The sequence below is a fragment of the Muscardinus avellanarius genome (genome assembly GCF_963383645.1).
Source record: "Muscardinus avellanarius genome assembly, chromosome: 1".
In the NCBI taxonomy this organism is placed as follows: Eukaryota; Metazoa; Chordata; class Mammalia; order Rodentia; family Gliridae; genus Muscardinus; species Muscardinus avellanarius.
In genome coordinates, this window is record NC_137786.1 from 164,668,047 (window position 1) to 164,688,596 (window position 20,550).

At 33.5% G+C, this 20,550-nt stretch overlaps 1 protein-coding gene across 3 annotated transcripts in view; it reads right to left on the bottom strand.

Moving 5' to 3' along the window:
• TMEM135 (transmembrane protein 135) overlaps positions 1-20,550 on the bottom strand; it is a gene marked incomplete at both ends in the record, with an annotated part of 215,398 nt that overhangs the window by 173,136 nt on the left and 21,712 nt on the right. For all 3 annotated transcript variants that reach the window (XM_080714267.1, XM_080714265.1, XM_080714266.1), the window contains one exon: positions 5,008-5,041. In XM_080714267.1, coding sequence (XP_080570393.1) covers positions 5,008-5,041 — 34 coding nt within the window. The remainder of the gene's footprint in view (positions 1-5,007; positions 5,042-20,550) is intronic.

A 20,550-nucleotide genomic window follows, 5' to 3' on the forward strand; every position in this document is an offset into this window, starting at 1 on the left:
AATGGTAAATCTCTATGATGCAGAGGCCTCAAAATCCTCATATAACTCCCAATACCTTCCATAATTGGTCCAGCTCAAAGCTGACTCCCTGCCAGGCGTGGTGGTGCATGCTTGTAATCCCAGCATTTGGGAGGCTGAGGCAGGAGGATCACGATTTGCAGATGGCCTCAGCTACTCAGTGAGACTCTTTGCAACTCAGTGAGACCCTGTCTCAAACTAAAGAATAAAAAATAGGCTGGGGGTGTAGCTCGGAGATAGAATGCCCCTGGGTTCCATCCTCAGTACCACACACACACACACACACACACACACACACACACACACACACACACAAAATAAAAATAAAAAATAAAAAATAACTGACTCCCTTTCTTACATGTTCTAATCATAGTAATGTCTGAATACACTATTTTGGACTATGAATTATCTATTCATTTATAATCCAAATCTAGATATATACTGTCCCCTCAACTAAATTAAATACAAATCAGAATACTTGGCTTCTGTTATGTTTTTCATTCAATAAATGTTCACTGATGAAAATAAGAACAAAGATGTTGAAGATAATAGAAATAGAACTAGTTCTATAAGTTTTTCTATTATATACTAATTTAAAGGCATGGCAATGTCTTTAAAACTTTCAATTGAAAATAATGAGGGACTAGGTAAACACCACAGCCAAAACTAACAAAATTACATTATAGTTCACCAAGCAATTATTATTTTATTCTCTCTCAACAACTTGAGTGAAATCATATATTTGTGTCTAGGGATAAAACCAACCCAGTGCTATGAAGATAAAACCAAAATAACTAAAAAATAGGAGTAAATTACCCAAAACAGTGTTTTCTCATTACCTATTACCTATAAAGTCTATATACATATAGTCTTTATACGCATATACATATATATCACTATAACAAAAAAAGTATATCACAAAATGACACATTCCCAACTTTAAAATATATAGACACTAGCCGGGCGTGGTGGCGCACGCTTGTAATCCCCGCGCTTGGGAGGCGGAGACAGGAGGATCGCGCAAGTTCGAAGCCAGCCGTGCTGGCATAAGAGACCCTGTTTCAAAAATATAAAATAGGTCTGGGAGTGTAGCCCGGAGGAAGAAGGGCTTCCAGGAACCCCAGTACCACCAAAAAAAAAAAAAAAAAAAATATATAGACACTAACTTGTACTATATGAGATGCCATCTTTCCTATAAATCCTTTCTTTTAATAAGCACATGCATCTATGATTCATTTAATAAGTTATTACACGCCGGGCGTGGTGACACACGCTTGTAATCCCCGCGCTTGGGAGGTAGAGACAGGAGGATCGCGTAGGTTCAAAGCCAGCTGTGCTGGCTTAAGAGACCCTGTTTCCAAATAAAAGGTATAAATTAGGTCTGGGCTTCCAGGAACCCCAGTACCACCCCAAAAAAAAAAGAAAAGAAGTTATTATGCACAATATATTTCAGACACAGGTACAGGCATGATACTATTATATAATACAAACATGAACCCTATGTAGAGTATAAATTCCAGAGGCCAGACAAGGTGGCACATACCTATAGTCCCAACTATTCAGGAGGCTGAGGCTAGAGAATTTCAAGTTTGAGGTCAGCCTAGGCAACTAAGCAAGACCCTGTCTCAAAATTTTAAAAAACAGAAATGGCTAAGGACATAGCTCAGTGATAGAACACCCTTGGATTCAATCTCTTAAAAAAAAATCCAAGGTGGGAAGTCAGACAGTAAAATAATAAGCAAATCAGATGTTAAATTCCATGGGGAAAAAATACATGGGTTAGAGTATGTAGCATTGTGGGTGACATGGAGGGTGACTGTTCTTTTATGTGGAATAGATAGAGAAGGCCTCAAAACAGTGACATTTCAACAGTATTTTTTAAAAATGAAATATGCAGATATCTGAGGTTAAGAGCTCAAAATATAGAGAATAGCAAACACCAAGTTTCCTAAAGAGGAAGAATGCTTATTGTGCTCAATGAACACCAGAGAAGCAGTAAGGGGTAAAGAAAAGGGAAAGAGAATAGGTAAGAAGGAGACTAGGGAAGCTTCAGGACTGACTCATTTTCACAGGTTCCTTCTAAGTCTTGAAAAGAGTCCTACAAGAATCTGTTCAAATAATCACATTTTGATAAAACTTATAAACTACCATTTTACATTCTGATTTCTCTATCATAGTTCACTTTTCAGTGGATAGCCACAGGCATTTTGGGACACAGCTTACTAGTAGTTGAGGTAGGATACATTTAGTTTCAATTTAGCATTCATTAATTTTCTTTCTTTGTTTCTAGATATAAATCATTGATTATTACTGGCTCATTAAGTTTGGTTTTTAGAAATATTCTATCATTCACTGTACCAAACTAACATAAGGAAATTCTCCAGGCATGCTGAACTCTGAAACGTGCAGGTAATGAAAATGAAATGTGATTTAAATGCTCAGAGCCAGAAGATAAATGGCCAAAAGCTCTTCTAAATCACCAGACATGCAAAGTAGTAAGGAGAGGAATTGATTCTTACCAAGTCTTAGTCAAAAAGGAGTGAGCTATAATTATTATTACTATTATTAATGTACCAAAATTTTCTGGTTTTTTTGTGTGTGGTACTGGGGTTCCTGGAAACCCCTCTACCTCTGGGCTATACTCCCAGACACCTATTTTTCATATTTTTATTTGGAAACAGCATCTCTTAAGCCAGCGCGGCTGGCTTTGAACCTACGTGATCCTCCTGTCTCCACATCCCAAGTGCGGGGATTACAAGTGTGCGCCACCACACCGGGTGTAAGTTTTTTTTTAACTAATGGAAACTGTCTTACACTTTTTTTAGAACTAATATTTAAAGTAAAATTCAAAAGTAAGTAAATCTACATATTAAGTTGTATGGTTTAACTATTTCAAATACCAATAATTTTAAAAATATTTGATCAATAAAGCAAAAGGAAAACTGAATTATCTTTTTATTTTCTCTGTAAAAAATTATATTATAAAACCATCACCTGAAGAAATGAACAGTTTATATTAAATAAATAATGGGAAAGAGTATTAGAGAGGTATTATAAAAACAGTATGCAATTTTCTGGATTTTGTTATGTCTGGTATTTATCACCTTTGTAAAATTAAACACCATACTTCATATTGAATATTTAAGAGATAGATTAGGCAGCATATTAAAAATAGGACTCTAAGTTATATATATATATATATATATATATATATATATATATATATATATATATTGTCAGTTAACTTTAAGACAAAACCTGAAGAAATAACCAGAATTAAGCAAAGACCAAAGGGGGGGGGGGAGAAAACTTGATTGTCTAAAGTAATTAAAGAAAACATGGAAAGGAAAATATGGCATGACATTTTAAAGAAATTCCATAATAATTAAATATAAAGAGCACAAAGAAAGAGGATTCAAAGAGAGAATAGGCAAGAATTTCATTCAAGATCTATTAACCCTCATACTGAAGAAGCAAACTAAGTCCTGATCAAACTACATAAAAGTAAAAATAAGTCTATAGCTTAATGGACCCACCTTGCCAAGATAAATTCTTTGAAAAAAAAATCTTAAAAACAATTGAAGCAAATGAGAGATTACCTACAAAATAAAACCAGACTGATAATGTACTATACATACAATAAAACTAAAGGATGATTATCTTGAGATCACTGTCAACAGAGTTCTATAACCAGTAAGATTATTATGAATTCAACAATATTTATCAAATCTCTCCAACATATTAGACTCTACTTAGGGGCTTATAGTACAGTAGGAGATAAAACAGAAAACATCTCTGACTTCATACAGCTTACATTCTAGGAAGAATTCTTTGAAGAAGAATAAAAGCCAAAAAAAAAATCTTTTAACAAGTTTCTGCTCTCCTGCTGTCCTGAAATTTCCATTTCACATTGCAATTCAAAAGCTTAAAACACTTTTTCAGTACATATTTTAAAATAACTTACCTTATAGTGTATCCTAAGCTTTCTTAATCACTGGTACATAAAAATCTCTAAAAATTTTATGGAAATTGAATTCATCTTTCAGTCCTTTCACTCATCATTTCTACTGTGACTTCTCCACGAAAGAGTAAATTCTACCAATACAAGGGCTATCAAGACTAGCCTCTTAGTTGAATTTTTAATGTTGCCTATCAGTTCTACTAAACCACTTTAAAAGATTTTAATGTAAAGCCAGGCGTGGTGGTGGACGCTTGTAATCCCAGCGCTTGGGAGGCTGAGACAAGAGGATCGCACAGCCTTGGCTGCTTAGTGAGGCTCTCAGCAATTTAGTGAGACTGTTTCCAAATAAAGTATAAAATAGGTCTGAGAGTATGGCCTGGAGGTAGAAAAGCCCCTAGGTTCCACCCCCAGTACCACACACACACACAAAAAAAGATTTTAATATAAGTACATTTTTATAATATGAACTTGGTGATAAAGTTTAGAAAACCTTGATTACATTACTATAAAAATATCAAGCTATATAACATTAACTTCATTTTTGTAAATTCAGAAATTTAGAAACATCGCTAATTATATTATTAAATATATGCAGTCTTTGGAAATAGTACCACTGTCATTTTAATGTTTGAGAAAGTATATCATAAAAACTCAAATCACTTCTCCCATAAGAAATAGCAGTAAAGGCAGAGTATTAAAAGTAATATATAGAGAAAGAGCTTGATATCTATATATAGGCATATAACCTATCAAAGATGAAGATGTAAGCTTAAAGAAATCCATGAAGGACAAGGGAGAGTGAATCACTTTCTTATTAAGTAAAGGTCAGTACTGTATGGCAGAAACAAACCAGATGGTACCAAGATTCTTTTAAAAATTTAAATTTATCCTGCATAAAAGAGAAAGAAACATTCTCAAATTTGAGCAGTTTTTCTTTTTTGTTGTTGTTTGTTTAAAAAATGTAATTTTTTAAAAAGAAAAAAGCATGTGGTAAAATATAAAAGTTAAAAAAAAAGAGCACTACTTACCAAGTTGGCCATATAAATTGTGAGGAGCCCTCTCCTGTAAATTAATTTTAAAAAGAAATAAAGTAAGATTAAGCTTCAATTTTACTTATTATCACTTTGTCATATTTAGAAATAAATAAAAAATATCAGTGGTTGAGAAACATTCTTAGAGAAATGGGTAAAATTTTGCAAAACTAAATTTTTATTTTCTGTTTTGTTTTTTAGATAGGATCTCTTTGTATTACCTAAGCTGATCTCAAATTCCTAGATTCAGCAAGTCGGCTTCCATGTAGCTGGGACTAAAGAGTACATCCAGCTTATGCTAGAGAATTGTAAATGTAGTAATACAGAATCTTATCAGTTTGTCCTTCCAAAAAGTCAAATCCAGAATAATTCCGATTAAATGCAAATTTACACCCCCCAAAATCAATTTTTTTATTTATTTCATATACAATCATCATTTATTTCATTAAATGTCATTACAAATTATACTAAATCATTTTGGGTTTTAATTGCATTGCTAAGAGAAGTAAGGAACTAATAAAACTTTGTAATGACAAAGGACAAATAAAAGTTCTCATAAGCCTCATTTTACAGAAAAATACATATTTATCAAATATATTTAATGAGAATTCAGGTAAAAATGCAAGAACTATTTTCTACTCAATCATATTTAACCTTTTCTACAAATGAGAAATGAATGAAGCACACCCTATTCTCTAAAAGAAAAGTCTTTAATATATTTTAACAGCTTTAAGGTCAGAGTTAAAAAAATAAACTGAAAATTACAAAACCTTATTTGGGTTTAAATGTTGAATACTTTCAGAACTTAAAGTAAAAAATACCTTATACATAAAACAAGTGCCTATATTAAATTACATTCATGTAAATATCATGCAAGGTCTGCATATTGCCAATGAAATCTTCTTGATGTAAGATGCATTTACGGTCTTGATTGTTCATTATTTAAAACAGTTTGCTATCCGCAAAGCCACATGGAGGCAGCGTGAATTAACTGAACAGTGCTGAAGTGAGATTAGGAAATCAGGGTTCTAGTTCATTTTCATTCTCTGATACTCTATCATTTTATAATAAAATGAAAAACAATAAGAAAATAATTTACGCTGGGCGTGGTGGCACATGCTTGTAATCCCCACGCTTGGGAGGTGGAGACAGGAGGATCACGCAGGTTCGAAGCCATAAGAGACCCTGTTTCCAAATAAAAATAAAAATAAAAAATAGGTCTGGGAGTGTAGCCCAGAGGTAGAAGGGCTTCCAGGAACCCCAGTACCACCAAAACAAAAACAAAAACAAAAAAGAAAATAATTTAGATTAATCACCAATATGTAAAATATAATACTGAATCTACTTTCAGTGAAAGGATAAATGGATAAAAGACCCACTATGTCATACTCTACAAGGAGTCTCCCTCCTCAACAGGTCCAGATATACCCCAACAATAACAACAAAACCAGAATTTCACTGCTTCTCCCAAAAAAGAATTTAAAAATCAGTGGTGAGATGATCTGTAAGGTCTCTTTTATGTCTTTTTTTCTATGATTTCTACATATGGATTTAAATTCTTACTAATCCTGACCAATTTTTCCAGTTCCTACCAAATTCTAATTTAAAGATTTCCTATATTATTTACTGCAAATAAATATAAAGAAAAAAATGAAAAAGTTAATATCTAAGAGATACACACATAAAAGTTAAATTCCTCTCAAGTAATATCTATTTTGTAAGAAAAGTGGTTACAAAGCAAGAAAAAATTATATTCTTTAATTATAAACTCCAAAATAAAAGTATTTCTGTACTTTCCATGGTATTGCCTGCTAATACATTTCATTATAAACTAAAATATGATACTATTCATAAAAACGTTTGTTCTACTAACCTTATTCTATAATATTAAGCATAATGTAGCTACAGTTTCATCACTATCTTTCATCTATCTGACAGTAAAATTTTAACTATAAGGCAAAGATTATCTTCTCTTCCTGTATGTTTCCACAAGGCTACAATAGTGCTTGGCATCTAAGAAGCACTAAACGAATGACTATGGAATTACTAAACACATACCCATCAAAGTATTTCTAAGAATCTAGCCTTACAAAAAAAGAGTACAGATATGTATTTTAGACCTATAACCCCAAAAACAGCCACAATAAGGAGGAAGAACCAATTAATGATACTAACTTACTAACATGCAGTGATCAGATTACCTTATACTTGCATGGAAGGTATAAGTATTATGAAATCAGGTTTCATCCTCTTAATAGTTTTATGAAATGTAAAACTATTCTATTGTAGTCTAAGAAGTTACACTATTAAAGAAGTTAAGTGAATTCCTTAAAAATGTAAAAGTAACAAAGACAAAATGGAATCAGTAATCAGTTTTAGAGTCTATGCAAGACCTGTTTCTCTAGCAGAAAATCTTTATACTACCAAGTTACTTTAAAGTCTACAATTCATTGACTTTTGTTTTGCTCTAGATGGATTTTTAATTATTTTTATTTGATGTATCATATTACAGTATAAAATGATAGAAACACACATACACAAAACTCTTGGAACACTTCCCTCCAAATCCTGCACTTCCAAGCTTCCCCCCTTCCCCTGTACATGTCTTTGAGATTGAGAGTGGTAGTTTTGTGTACATAAGTAGCATTATTTCAAATACTATACTCTTAAGACTTCATCCCCCACTTCTTCCCTCAATCACTATGTTGGGTGTGATTCTAACAGGCTTCTGTGCTTTGAGGATGAATAAAGCCTTGTCATATTCTTACCAACTATAAAAAAGCAAACAATGCATTTTCATAACTTATGTCCTATGCTGGTCTCAAATTTCCTTCCTTAAATCACTTCTTTTATCCTTCCTTAAATCACTTCTTTCCCAGCCTTTTCCCACCTAACAGCTAATATCCTCAAGAATTAGGACAATATCTATGAAGAGCAAGATAGGTTGAACTATAGAGCTATACACCTTTTGGTAGGTTTTCCTTGGTGCAGTGTGTTCCTTCCAGTATCAATGTTAACTTTGTAGATGTGTAATACAAGAAGAGGGATTTATTTTTATTATTTCTACAATTATGTAAGAATCACAAGAATCTGAGAACTTAATTAAATGCCACTGTATCATTTAACACTTAACTATATCTGGCCTAAATCTGAAGACAACAGAGATAAAGAGGAACCACTTAGAACAGAGGATATCATAACATGGAAGAAGGGAGGGCTGGAGCCAAGGACAGTAATAGCTTTCAAAACTTCAAGGCTATTCTGATACACATACATTCCCATTCTAGTAAGACTCTCTAGATCAGAGGGTGAGTATAGCTCGACAAATAAACTGCCTCATATTTCTTTAAGTTCATATTTTTTCTCTAACACTCTCTCCCTCCCCCCCACGAATCTCTTAAACTTGCATATAAAAACTGAGTATTCATATCCAGAGGTGTTATCTTAAAAAAGATTAAGAATCATTACTGGAGTCATACATCAGCATTCCTATAGAGAAACATTTAAATAATTAAATTTTGTATAATAGTAGCTTAACATGCCCTATATAATGCTCAAATTCTAAGCATTATTATCTTCTAATATCATTTTCACTTTGAAATCAATAAACATTAATGCTTTTATTGAAACTTTGGTCTTATATATTGTTTAGCTAACCTTCTCAAAGTTTTAATAACACTATATAGTCTATTTCATAACTGAGATCACTGGGAAATATAATAGGAACATGTAACTTATAGATTCTAAATATCTATGTCATATATATATATATATATATATATATATATATATATGAACACAATGTTCTCCAAATTAGGAGAAATTAGAGATAAAACAAAAACAAGGTAAAAGTTCCTAAAAGCTATAATTGTAGTAAGAAATGCATTTTATTCATCTCAGGAAATCATTTAAGATATAACAGATTTTCACCTGTCCGTATGTCTTAGATGAATATAAAATAATTCCTTAAGGTATAGAAATAAACAAGATAAATTTCCATTCAAAAGCAAGAATCTATGATCATATTCTATTACATGTAGTACATAATGCAGTAAACTTTACAAAAGATTACAAATTTTTGCAACTGAAAATTGAAGATGTCAAGGATATATAAACCAAATTCATATATCCTTTTATTCACACATTATATACTTTATTTTGGTCTTATCTACTTAGGCATTTCATACCTACTATAATAAAATTAAATAACTCAACCCACAAGTGTGCTTGAAATAAAAATGCAATTTTTTATATTTTAGTCCATGTTCATGTTTGAGCATACTACAGTTTTTAATTTATTTAAACTAATACTAAATATCAAAGCAAATTCCATAGCAATTCTACAAAACAAAATCCATCAGAACAACTTCTTTCTAAACCAGAAACAAAGCACTTCCCAGAAAAAGAAAAAGAAAACTAGTTCTTAACAGCCCTCCTAGGGATAAACTCCATGTTACCAATGCTTCCTGCTGAGTTACTATGATCACAGTTCTTTGTGGCACAAATTTTTAAAGCAACCCTGGAAACAACTTCAAAGGTTTCTAAGAACCCCACAATGATGCGATTAAGATTTAAGTAAGCCTCCCTCTTACTAGGTATCAGGAACTAGCTAACAAAGCACACTTAACTCAGGAAAACAAGGGAGGGAAGTGGTGTAGAAGGAGGGAGGAACAGATGAGTGAATGCGATGAAGTCATATTTACAAATCAAGACAGATTTACATCAGAGTATCGATATGTAAATCCAAATAGGTAGGTAGGTAGATATCTAGATTTATGCTCTCACCTCATTAAACAGTTCTTGAAAAGTGATTATACAATTGAATATTTGTATATTTGAATAATGTTACTCTAAATATTATCAAGGTAAAATTTTACTAATTAAATAAAGCCTTAAAGGTTTAAAAATAAGGACTACCAATATTTACTATTTTGGGGGAAAATAAACTATTAGTCCTCCACAAGGTTTCTTTCATTCTTTCATTACTGATATTTATAGAAAGAAAAATAACTGTACTGAAAAGAGTTCAGTAAGCGCCTTAAATAACTGTTTTCCATCCACAGGTCTCCTCTTACTCTGGGCTTTCTTAGTCCAGTATCCCATAGCTACAATGCCCATCTTCCAATTTTACTTAATTATATCTTTTCTCTGAATCTACACTCACATTTCCAGCTACATATTGGCTACCTCCACCAGCATATCATTGATTTTTTTCTATGAGTTAAAGGCATAATTATACATTCTTTTTTATAACAAAAACTATAAAACTACTATGCTTCACTTTTGGCACTAGATGTAATAATTTTAAAATATACATGACTTCAACTTTTGTAAAGTACCTAAATTCAATTAGGCAATCTTGACATTTAATAAAATCTTAATATAAATTGTGGTTAGGTAAAGTCTACTTTTTAGAGCAAATTAGCCCATTATATTACTCTTACAAAATTCCAAATAAGCACAAAAAAGATTTGTTTAAAACAAAATAAACTATAAAGCAACTCATAAAGAGATAAAGCAGATTTTTTCACTGTGCTAAAGTTTAACTCCAAAAAATATATAAAACCTTACAAATTTCACTAACATTGAACACTAAAAACTAAAACAGTTTTTTACCAGAACTAAGCAGTTGTAGATGATATACATAGGCATATACAACTCTAAAAAAAAAAGAACTACAGCACTATTTCCAAACATCATTAACTACAGCACCTAACTAGCAACAAAGAATGAAATTATATAATAAGCAAATCAAGGGAAAGATCAACTTTTCTTCAGTAAATATTATAACAGTTATAAAGATAAAATTAGACAATATTTGTTGGGGGGGGTGGTACTGGGGGATCCTGGAAGCCCTTCTACCTCCAGGCTACACTCCCAAACCTATTTTTATATTTCTTTTTAATTTGGAAACAGGGTCTCTTAAGCCATCAAGGCTGGCTTCAAACCTGCACAATCCTCCTGTCTCTGTCTACCAAGCGTGGGGATTACAAGTGTGCACCACCACACGCCTGGCAAAATTAGACAAATTTTTATTGTCTTCAAAACAATAAAAACACTTCAACTTAGCTAACTAAAGCTAATTAATATTCAAATTAGCTCATAATCTATAACACTAGAAATTCTCTGTTAACAACCAGTGTCTAAAAATCAAATACTAATGCAGAAGACCACTAACAGAAAAATAAAATCAGAATACTTTCTAAAAAATCAGTTATCAAAAGTGAATATAAGGCCAGGCTTGTTGGCACAGGTCTATAATCCTAGGACGTGGGAGGCAAAGACATGAAGATTGCAGGTTCAAGGCCAGCCTCAACAACTCAGCAAGGAGCTTAGCAACTTACTGAGACTTTGTTTCAAAAAAATAAAATAGGGCTGGGTGTATAGCTCAGAGATAAAAATGGCCCTGGGTTCAAGCCCTATTACTTTTTGTAATAAAAAAAAAAAAAACAGGAAATAAACTAGCAACCCAAATCCATATTATCATCACCCTTCAAGGAAACCTTTCCTTATACCCTAAGAAGTTACTGCTTTAAATATCAGTTATATACTTTTATCTTGGAGTTACTGTATTTATACTAATAAAATTAATTCAGTGAAAACAGAAAAGCAACATTATTCATTGTATGATGAAAGAAAAAAAGCAACTATTTTTTAAAATTCTGGGGTAAATAGCCTCTAAGATGGACCCAGACATATTTCTACATTTTGTGTTTGATATAATAATAACATTAAGAAGATGCAAAGTTAAAGTTATATGTTGTAATCCATATGGCAAGCAATAAAAAAAGAAAATATAAAGAATATGAAGTAAAATGTTTTTAAAATTTCAAACAGTACAAAGGCAAGAAGGAAAAACAGAAAACAAATAATGCCAGATATAACTTAGTCCTATCAAATATTAATAGACTAAATAATCTAATTAAAAGGCAAAAAGTAGGGATATTCAAAATGGTAACTACAGGACACAGCACATCTCAGTAGCTAAAACGAAGTTCAACTACTGAGAAGGCAGCATCTTGAAAAACAAAATAAATAAAGCTCACAAACCAAAACAGAAACAAGAACCACAGCAAAAGAAATCTAGTACTCTGAACTGTGAGATCCACTGCAAAAAGCCTGAGCGAGTGACTGACTAATGTGGACACTGCCCTGGCTGCCAGAGCTATCACAGGCTGCCATTCCAAACACAAGTCCCGGCTCTGGCTGACACTGGAGTGGCAGCCCCAGGAATCCAGAAAAATAATCCAAGAACTTGAAAGTGGCCACAGAGCTCCAACATTTTAAGCAACTGGCACTATGCTTCAAGGACACAGAAAAAGATCCAAAGCCCATATGCTCACAAGAGGAGGCACCCACAGGGGCACAGCGAGCCTTCCAGAGACCCCACAGCAGGACCATGTAACCACTTGCATTACTTGTTACTCAGTACTTGGCAGAAGACCGCCCAGAGTAGCCACAGGACCTGGTGGGCTAGTCCAGTTAGAACCTCCAGAAACACAGGAAAGATGCTCAAGGTACAGTACCTGCATAAAGTCACAGGGAATTGCTCCAAGACTATACTGGACACCCACTGGACGCCCCGCCCATGTGAGTAGGAAAGCACAGGTGCAGAGCAGAAGGCCTGAGCCTATAGCAAAGAGCACAGAGGCCTGAAGGCACACGGAGCACAGGGTGGAAAAACACAGAACCCAGGACTTACACGGAACTCATTAACAATGACACCCAACACCCCGACACCTAAACACAAAGCTATCAGGCGAGATAGGAGCACAAACACTCAGAGAATGGGTTCAAAAGCTGAGAACAGGTTATGGAGCAAATAAGAGACATTGGAATATACTCCAGAATCTACCACAGTGAACAGACATACAAATATTATACAGGCCCGGCCCTATATACATAAATTAGTAGGGCTCTTGTTGGGTTTTTTTTCCTTTATTTGGTTTTTGTTTGTTTGTTTTGCTTTGTTTTTCTCTCACACTGTCCCTAGCAAAACAAATAACCCAATCAAGAAATGAGCAAATGAACTGAATAGACACTTCACAAAAGAAGAAATACAAATGGCCAATAGATATATGAAAAGATGTTCAACATCATTAGTCATCAGGGAGATGCAAATCAAAGCTACATTGAGATTCCATCTAATCCCAATCAGAGTGTCAAGCATTAAGAAATCAAATAACAACAAATGTTGACAATAATGTTGGGAAAGAGGAACTCTTTTACAGTGTAGGTGGGAGTGCAAACTAGTTCAGCCTCTATGGAAATCAGTGTGGAGATTCCTTAGAAAACTGGGAACGGATCCACCATATGATCTGGCTATACAACTCCTGGATATCTTTCCAAAGGGGATGAAATCAGAGAACTACAGTAACATATGCATACCCATGTTCATAGCCACACAACTCGTAATAGCCAAAATATGGAACCAACCTAGGTCTCCATCAACAGATGAATAGATTGAAAAATTATGGGAAATACACACAATGAAATTCTACTCAGCTATGAAGAAGAACAAAATCACGTCATTCACAAGAAGATGGAAAGACCTGGAGAACATTATGTTAAGTGAGATCAGTAGAGCAAAGAAAGAGAAGGGACATATGTTTTCTCTAATATGCCCAAACTAGGGACTATTAGGAATACCAGATGGACTCCAGGTAATGGAGGGAAAAACTCAGCAAAGCTAGAATGGAACGGTAGGAGAGGAAGAAGGCTGAGGTTGATTAATGGAGGAGCTACATCTGAATATTTGCAAAAGTGTGAATGTAGAATGGTTAACCTAGACACTCATTGTTGGGAGGGGGAAAAGGAGAGAAGGGAGAAGGAAGAGAGTACCAAACACAGTCTAAATATGCCATTTTCAATATGATCCACATAAAAATAAAAATAAAGTAAAAATAAAAGGCAAAAACTAGTAGAATGTAAAAAACAAGACTCAATTATATGCTATTTTCAAAAATAGATACATTAAAGACATATATGCTTGAAATTAATCAGAAATTAAAATATAGATTATAAAAAAGTAAACACAAGAAGGTTGGAGTAGCTATATTAATATCAAAATAAAATTCAAAACAAAGAGTACTAAGTAGAGAGACATTTTCTATTGATAAAAGGTTCAATTCATCATGAAGAAATGACAATCATAAATATGAATTTACAAATAAAAGCATCACAGAAATTTTAAAGAGATGAAAATAATTCCAGAATGATAACTGGAGATCTTATGCAAAACTCTTAGCAAATGAAAAATCTGGATAAAAAACTAGTAAAGTTACATACTAGTAGTTCTCAACAAAAAATGATTTTGTCCCATAGGGCCATTTGGCAATGACTAGAGATATTTTCAGTTGTCTCAACTTGCTGTAACTGTCAGTGGCATACATGATAAATACACAAGATAACCTCCCCAATAAAGAACTATCTGTACTAAAAAGTATCAAGAGTGCAAAGGTTCAGAAACCCAGCTGTTGATAACATTACCAACAAACTTGACCTCACAGATATTACTAAAGTACTACAAAAAAGCAAAAGAAAGAAAATTATAAGACCATATCAATTGATGCAGAAAAGACATTTATCAAAATGATATACCTATTCAAGATAAAGATTCTCAGCAAATTAAGAATAAATACAAGCTGGGCATGGTGGTGCATGCTTGTAATCCCAGCATGTGGCTGAGACAGGAGGATCACGGTTTACATCCAGCCTCAGCTACTTAGTGAGGCCCTTTGCAACTCAGTGAGACCCTGTTTCAAAATAAATAATAAAAAAAAATATGGCTGGAGGTATTCCTTGGAGGTAGAATGCCCCTGGGTTTCATCCCCAACACCAAACAAAAGGAATAAATACAAAATTTCTGAACCTGATGAAGAACACCTATAAAAGCAACCTCAGGCTAACATCATAAATAATGGTGAAAGACCTATCTTCCCCTGAGACCAAGAACAAGGCAAGGATGTACCCACAGCAAGGCAACAAAAAGAAATAAAGGCATACAGACTACAGAAGAAGAAATAATACTTTCCCGTGTATAGTTAGCATAACTGTCTATGTAGGGGATCTCAAGGAATGTACCCAAAACTTCTACTAACAATAAGTGTGTTTAGGGCTTGGGATATAGCCCAGTAGTGAAGAAAATCTAGCCTGTACAAGGCCCTGATGGGCGTGGGGAGAATATATTAAAAAAAAAAAAGAACAATGAATTGTATATTTTTAAAAAGGGTGAATTATGAGCTGAGGTTTTGGTTCAGTAACAGAATGCTTGCTTAGCATGTGTGGGACCCAGCGTTCAATCCCCAGTGCTGCAAAAGAAAAAAAAAACAAAAAAAACAGTGAGTTGCACAAAATATGAATATATGACTCAATGAAGTTATAAAAAATACCATTTGTAAATCTTCCTTCAAAAGAAAAATAAGTATAAATATAACAAAACATAAATAAAATGTATTCTGCAAATTAATTAGAAATTAAAAATTAAAGATTTTAAAAATCTAAAAATTAGAAAACCTAAAAAAATAGACATACAATGTTCATGTATACAATGTAAAAAATGGAATCAAGAAACATTTCCTTAGAAGGGTAACTGTTTAAACAAACATTGGTATATTCATATAATGGAATACTATTCAGCAAAAAAAAAGGCAGCCACTTGGACAGATATCTAAGGCATGATGTTTAGTTTTGTTTTGAGGGCTCTTTTGTTTATTTTGGGGGGGTATGTGTATGGTGCTGAGGATTCAACCCTGGGAAATTCTACCTGAGCTACATCCCAGCCCTATTCCTTTTTTTTTTTTGAAACAGGGTCTCACTAAGTTGCTATGAAGTAGCTGAAGCTGGCTTCAAATCTGGAATTTTCCTGTGTCACCTTCCCAAGTAATAGGATTACAGGCTTGCACCCTTAGGCCTGGCTTTACTTAGTTTTGCTGGGTTTTTTTGTTTGTTTGTTTTTTAAGAGAAAATGAAAATGTGTTTATAAAAGGTTGTACATTCCATGATTCCACTTATATAACTTTCTAAACCACCCCCCTCAATATTACATAAAACAGAAAGAGGAAACCCATTAGCACTGAAAGACCCGAAGGGGTGCAACTATAAAGAAATAGAACAAGGGAGATTCTTTGCTGTGATGAAACAATTTTATATATAAACAGTGGTGGTAGTTCAATCTACATGAGGACAACTGCACAAAACTATATATATATGTAAATTATAAGACTGCATGTAAAAATTTGGGGAAACTTAGTAAAGTCTCTAGGATAGGTGACATTAACATCAACCTCCTTGTTTCATATTATACTACAGTTATGTAAGACATCATCATCAAGAAGAAGCTGAGTAAAGAGTTCAAGTACTATTATATTACTTTTGCAATTTGTGCATTTATAAGTATATAATCATTTCAAGATCAAAAAGAGATCATATAGTGTCACAGTAAAGATGGCATTAGAAATGTAGCAGAACTAAACCAAAACATATTAGTGATATCAGTGAATGATATTAATTGTATCAATAAATGTACAAGGACTTAACTAACACATTTAAATAAAAATTCTTTCAGATTGGTTCCCAAATAAAACATAAGATTATGACATATATAAGAAAGACACATGAAATATATGGTTTCAGAAAGGAAAAAGATATACTAAATAAATGCAAGCAAAAGGAAAGAGTGGTAATCCTTGTATCTAAAAAAATAAGGAAGTTATGCTAAAAGGCATTATGTGAAAAACACTTTTAATGTTAAGATTGTATTTCAAAATCAAGACACAACCCAAAAAACATAATAGCATAGATCTTATGGCTATTAGCCTTTGAACCCCCAAAAAAGAGAATGAACTTTTTTTAAGCAGTCATAAAATTCACAAAAACTGAGCATAAATTAAACTGCAAATAAGTATTATTAAGTTCCATACAGAGAAAATACTACAAACAACATTCTCAGGTAAGTATGCATTAAAATTAAAAATTATATCAGAGATGCCCTTTCATCTTTTACACTTAATACAAAATAATTCTTGTATCAAAACAGAAATACAAAGTAAAACTGCATAATTTTTAGAAAATGATAATGAACATAATACATGTCAGAATCTATGGGATCAATTAAAGCAATTATCAGAAGATAATTAGTAGCTTTAAATATTAATAACAATAGAACCTAAATATAAAGAATTAAATCTCAAACTAAAGTTATAAAAAAGAAAGTAAACCAGCCAAAAGAAAGTAAAAAGAAGAAAAAAAATAATTAAATCAGAATACATATGCATGCGCGCACACACACACACACACACACACACACACACGGTCAGGGACCTAGCTCAGCAGTAGGTATTTGCCTGCATGCAAAAAGACATAGGTGTAATCCCTAGATGGTGGGGTAGGGATTAGAATCAGTGAATATGATAAATAGTTGGAAAATGAATATCAACAAAATTGCTAACTTAATAAAAAAACAGGAAAAGCACACGCAATTATACAAAATGACAAGGTAAGAAATAACCATAGAAAATAGATAATTATATCAAGTCATTTGACTCCCAAGAAAAATATAAAAACCTTTTTTTTTCAGTACTGGGGATTGAACCCAGGGACATTCTACCTCTGAGCTAAAACCTCAGCCCTATTTTCCATTCTTTATTTTGAAACAGGTGTCACTAAGTTGTGAAGAGCCTGAGTAGCTGAGGCTGGCCACCAATCTGTGATCCTCCTGTCTCAGCCTCCAAGGTAGTGGGATTACAAGTGTGTGCCACCACACCCAGCTTAAAAACCTTTTAAACTGGTTAATTTCTGGAAAATGGATACTTTTTAAAAGCTAACTTTCTGGTTTTAAAAAAAAGTTACTAGTGTGTGTGTGTGTGTGTGTGAGAGATTGAAAGCTTAAACAGTACAATTTCCACAGGGGAAACTAACTAAAATTGGCTTTTTCTAAGAACAACCACCCAAAGAAGCATCATGCTAGATTTCACAGATAAAAAAAAAAATTCAAAGGCCAGGAAATTCACTGCTACTTAAACTATTTCACAAGGGAAAAGGAAGAAAAGGACATATTTTTTACATGAAGATGACACTGATAGCCAAACATGATAAATAACACACACACAAAGTAGCTAATATCACAAATATTGATGTTGTAATCAAATGAAGTAGATTCCAGAAAATCCACTAATCTAATTCATACTAAATAATCAATTTATTGGAAAGATCTGATGATCACAACTTTCATCACATATTCAAACTCAGAATCATCAAGGACTGGATCTCTTGATGACCTCAGCATCATCTACAAAGTTTATTCTTACCAAGAATGTTTAGAATCTAACTGAACCTTTAGACCAAGCTTCACATTTATAGAAATAAACTACATAAATTAATTATCATGGTTAGATATAGTGACATGTCATGATTTGTCAACAAGCTCCCAGTTGACATGTAATGATTTATCTGAGTGGTGGCCCAGCTGGGAGGGTGTGGCTGGAGAGGTAGGTTCCAGGGGTGTGGCTCTGGGGATTTTACATGATTCCTCCTCCCTTTGCTGGAGCTGCTCTCTTGCTCTGGCCTCCATGATGAGAGGAACAGAACCCCATGTGCTCTCCCTCTGTCTCCTTCCAGTCGCCATGCCGAAATCCATAGACCCCCAACCTCATATGGACTCAACCCAGAATTTCCAAGGAAACCATGAGCAAATAAATCTTCCTTCCTCTAAACTATGTGGCCAGGTTTGGGATTATAGCAGTGAGAAAGCTAAGACATGAACCAATCAAACATGAGAAAATAATTCAGATGAAACCACAAACATGTTCCATATAAGACAACTGATGTAGTCATTCCACTAAGTCAGTGCTGTGGGGAAAAAGGTAGAGTCTATCCTAAACAGAAAGAAAATAAAAAACATATACATAAACTTTAACTACATTCTGGTTCTGCCAACTTTCTTTTGTATAATAAGTGTTGTAATTACGTAGGAGACTATCCTTACTTTAGAAAGTACATGCCTAAGGATTTAGGAATAAATTGTCATGGTATCTACATGGTTACCCATGGTATACACATTAAACCATACATACATCCCATACTCACACACACATGAATAAAATAAAAATTGCAAAATGTTGACAACTGTTGGTTAGTTAGGTACAAAGTGTTCATTTCAACACTTTCTGGGGAAAGTAAGCATATAACAAAAAAAATTTACTTAAGTGCTTAAAAATATATATACTTGGTTTAAAGAATCTTTGAAGTTCTCTATATAAGTAATGTATACTTTGAACATATATTTTCCAAACCAATATTCACATTTTAAAATTAATCAAAAAGTTACAGTCATCTTTCACTATTTATGAGCAAGAAAAATAGTAATACTCAGCATGCATATAACATGTACCATGTACCAGGCACTGCTCTAAGGATTTTTATATGTATTGACTCAATTATTTGAAAAACCTAACCAATGGATTATCACTGTTTTCATTTTTAATGTAAGGAATAAGCCACAGAGGTGATTCAGTAAGTGACAAAACTAGGCTCCTAAGTCATATAGTGCAGTTCCAGAATCCACACCTTAGCTGCGACACTGGACTATCCTCTCAGGTGCAATAAACTACATTCCTGACATTACTGACTTGATTTTGCAGAGGCTATAACATCTACAAGTTTTGTGAGTTAAGTAATCCTAATAATCCAAATGTGTCATGGAGTCAAACAAAGAACCACAAAAATTTACATAATATTACATTTACAAAATGCATAAAGAATGGCTTCAGAAGCCGAGTGTGGTGGAACACGCTTGTAATCCCAGCATTAGGGGGCGGAGACCTGAGGATCCGGGTTTGCGGACAGCCTCAGCTACTTAGCGAGGCCCTTCGCAACTCAGTGAGATCCTGTTTCAAAAATAAAAAGACTAAAAAAATAAGGCTTGGGGTGTAGTTCAGAGGTACAATTCCCCTATGTTCCATCCCCAATACAGAAAAAAAAAAAAGAATGGCTTAAGGTGGTTTAGGTAAATATTAGTTAACCAAGAAGATCTATTCATACTCTTAAGAGGGAGTCAACAACTACAATAAGCATCCTTATAAACTGTAAAGTTTTAATACATGACCTTGATTTCATTCTCTAAAAAAAAGTGAATACATTTCTCACCAATAGAAATATTCATGGGATGACAAATCTTTTATATAACAGGCTTAGTTTCAATTGCTTGATTTACATAGGTTTGTAGCATTCTGTAGAAGCCATTAATTCACATAAAAATTTCAAATTAGCCAGGCATGGTGGCGCACACTTGTAATCCCCGCGCTTGGGAGATGGAGGCAGGAGGATCACGCAGGTTCGAAGTCAGCCTTGCTGGCTCAAGAGACCCTGTTTCCAAAAACAAAGTATAAAAATAGGTCTGGGAGTGTAGCCCAGAAGTAGAAGGGTTTCCAGGAACCCCAGTATCACCAAAAAAAAAAAAAAAAAAAATTCAAATTGATAACAATCAAAATAAGGACAACATGCCTTAAATAATAATTGATATAACAGGTCATTCAATGAGCC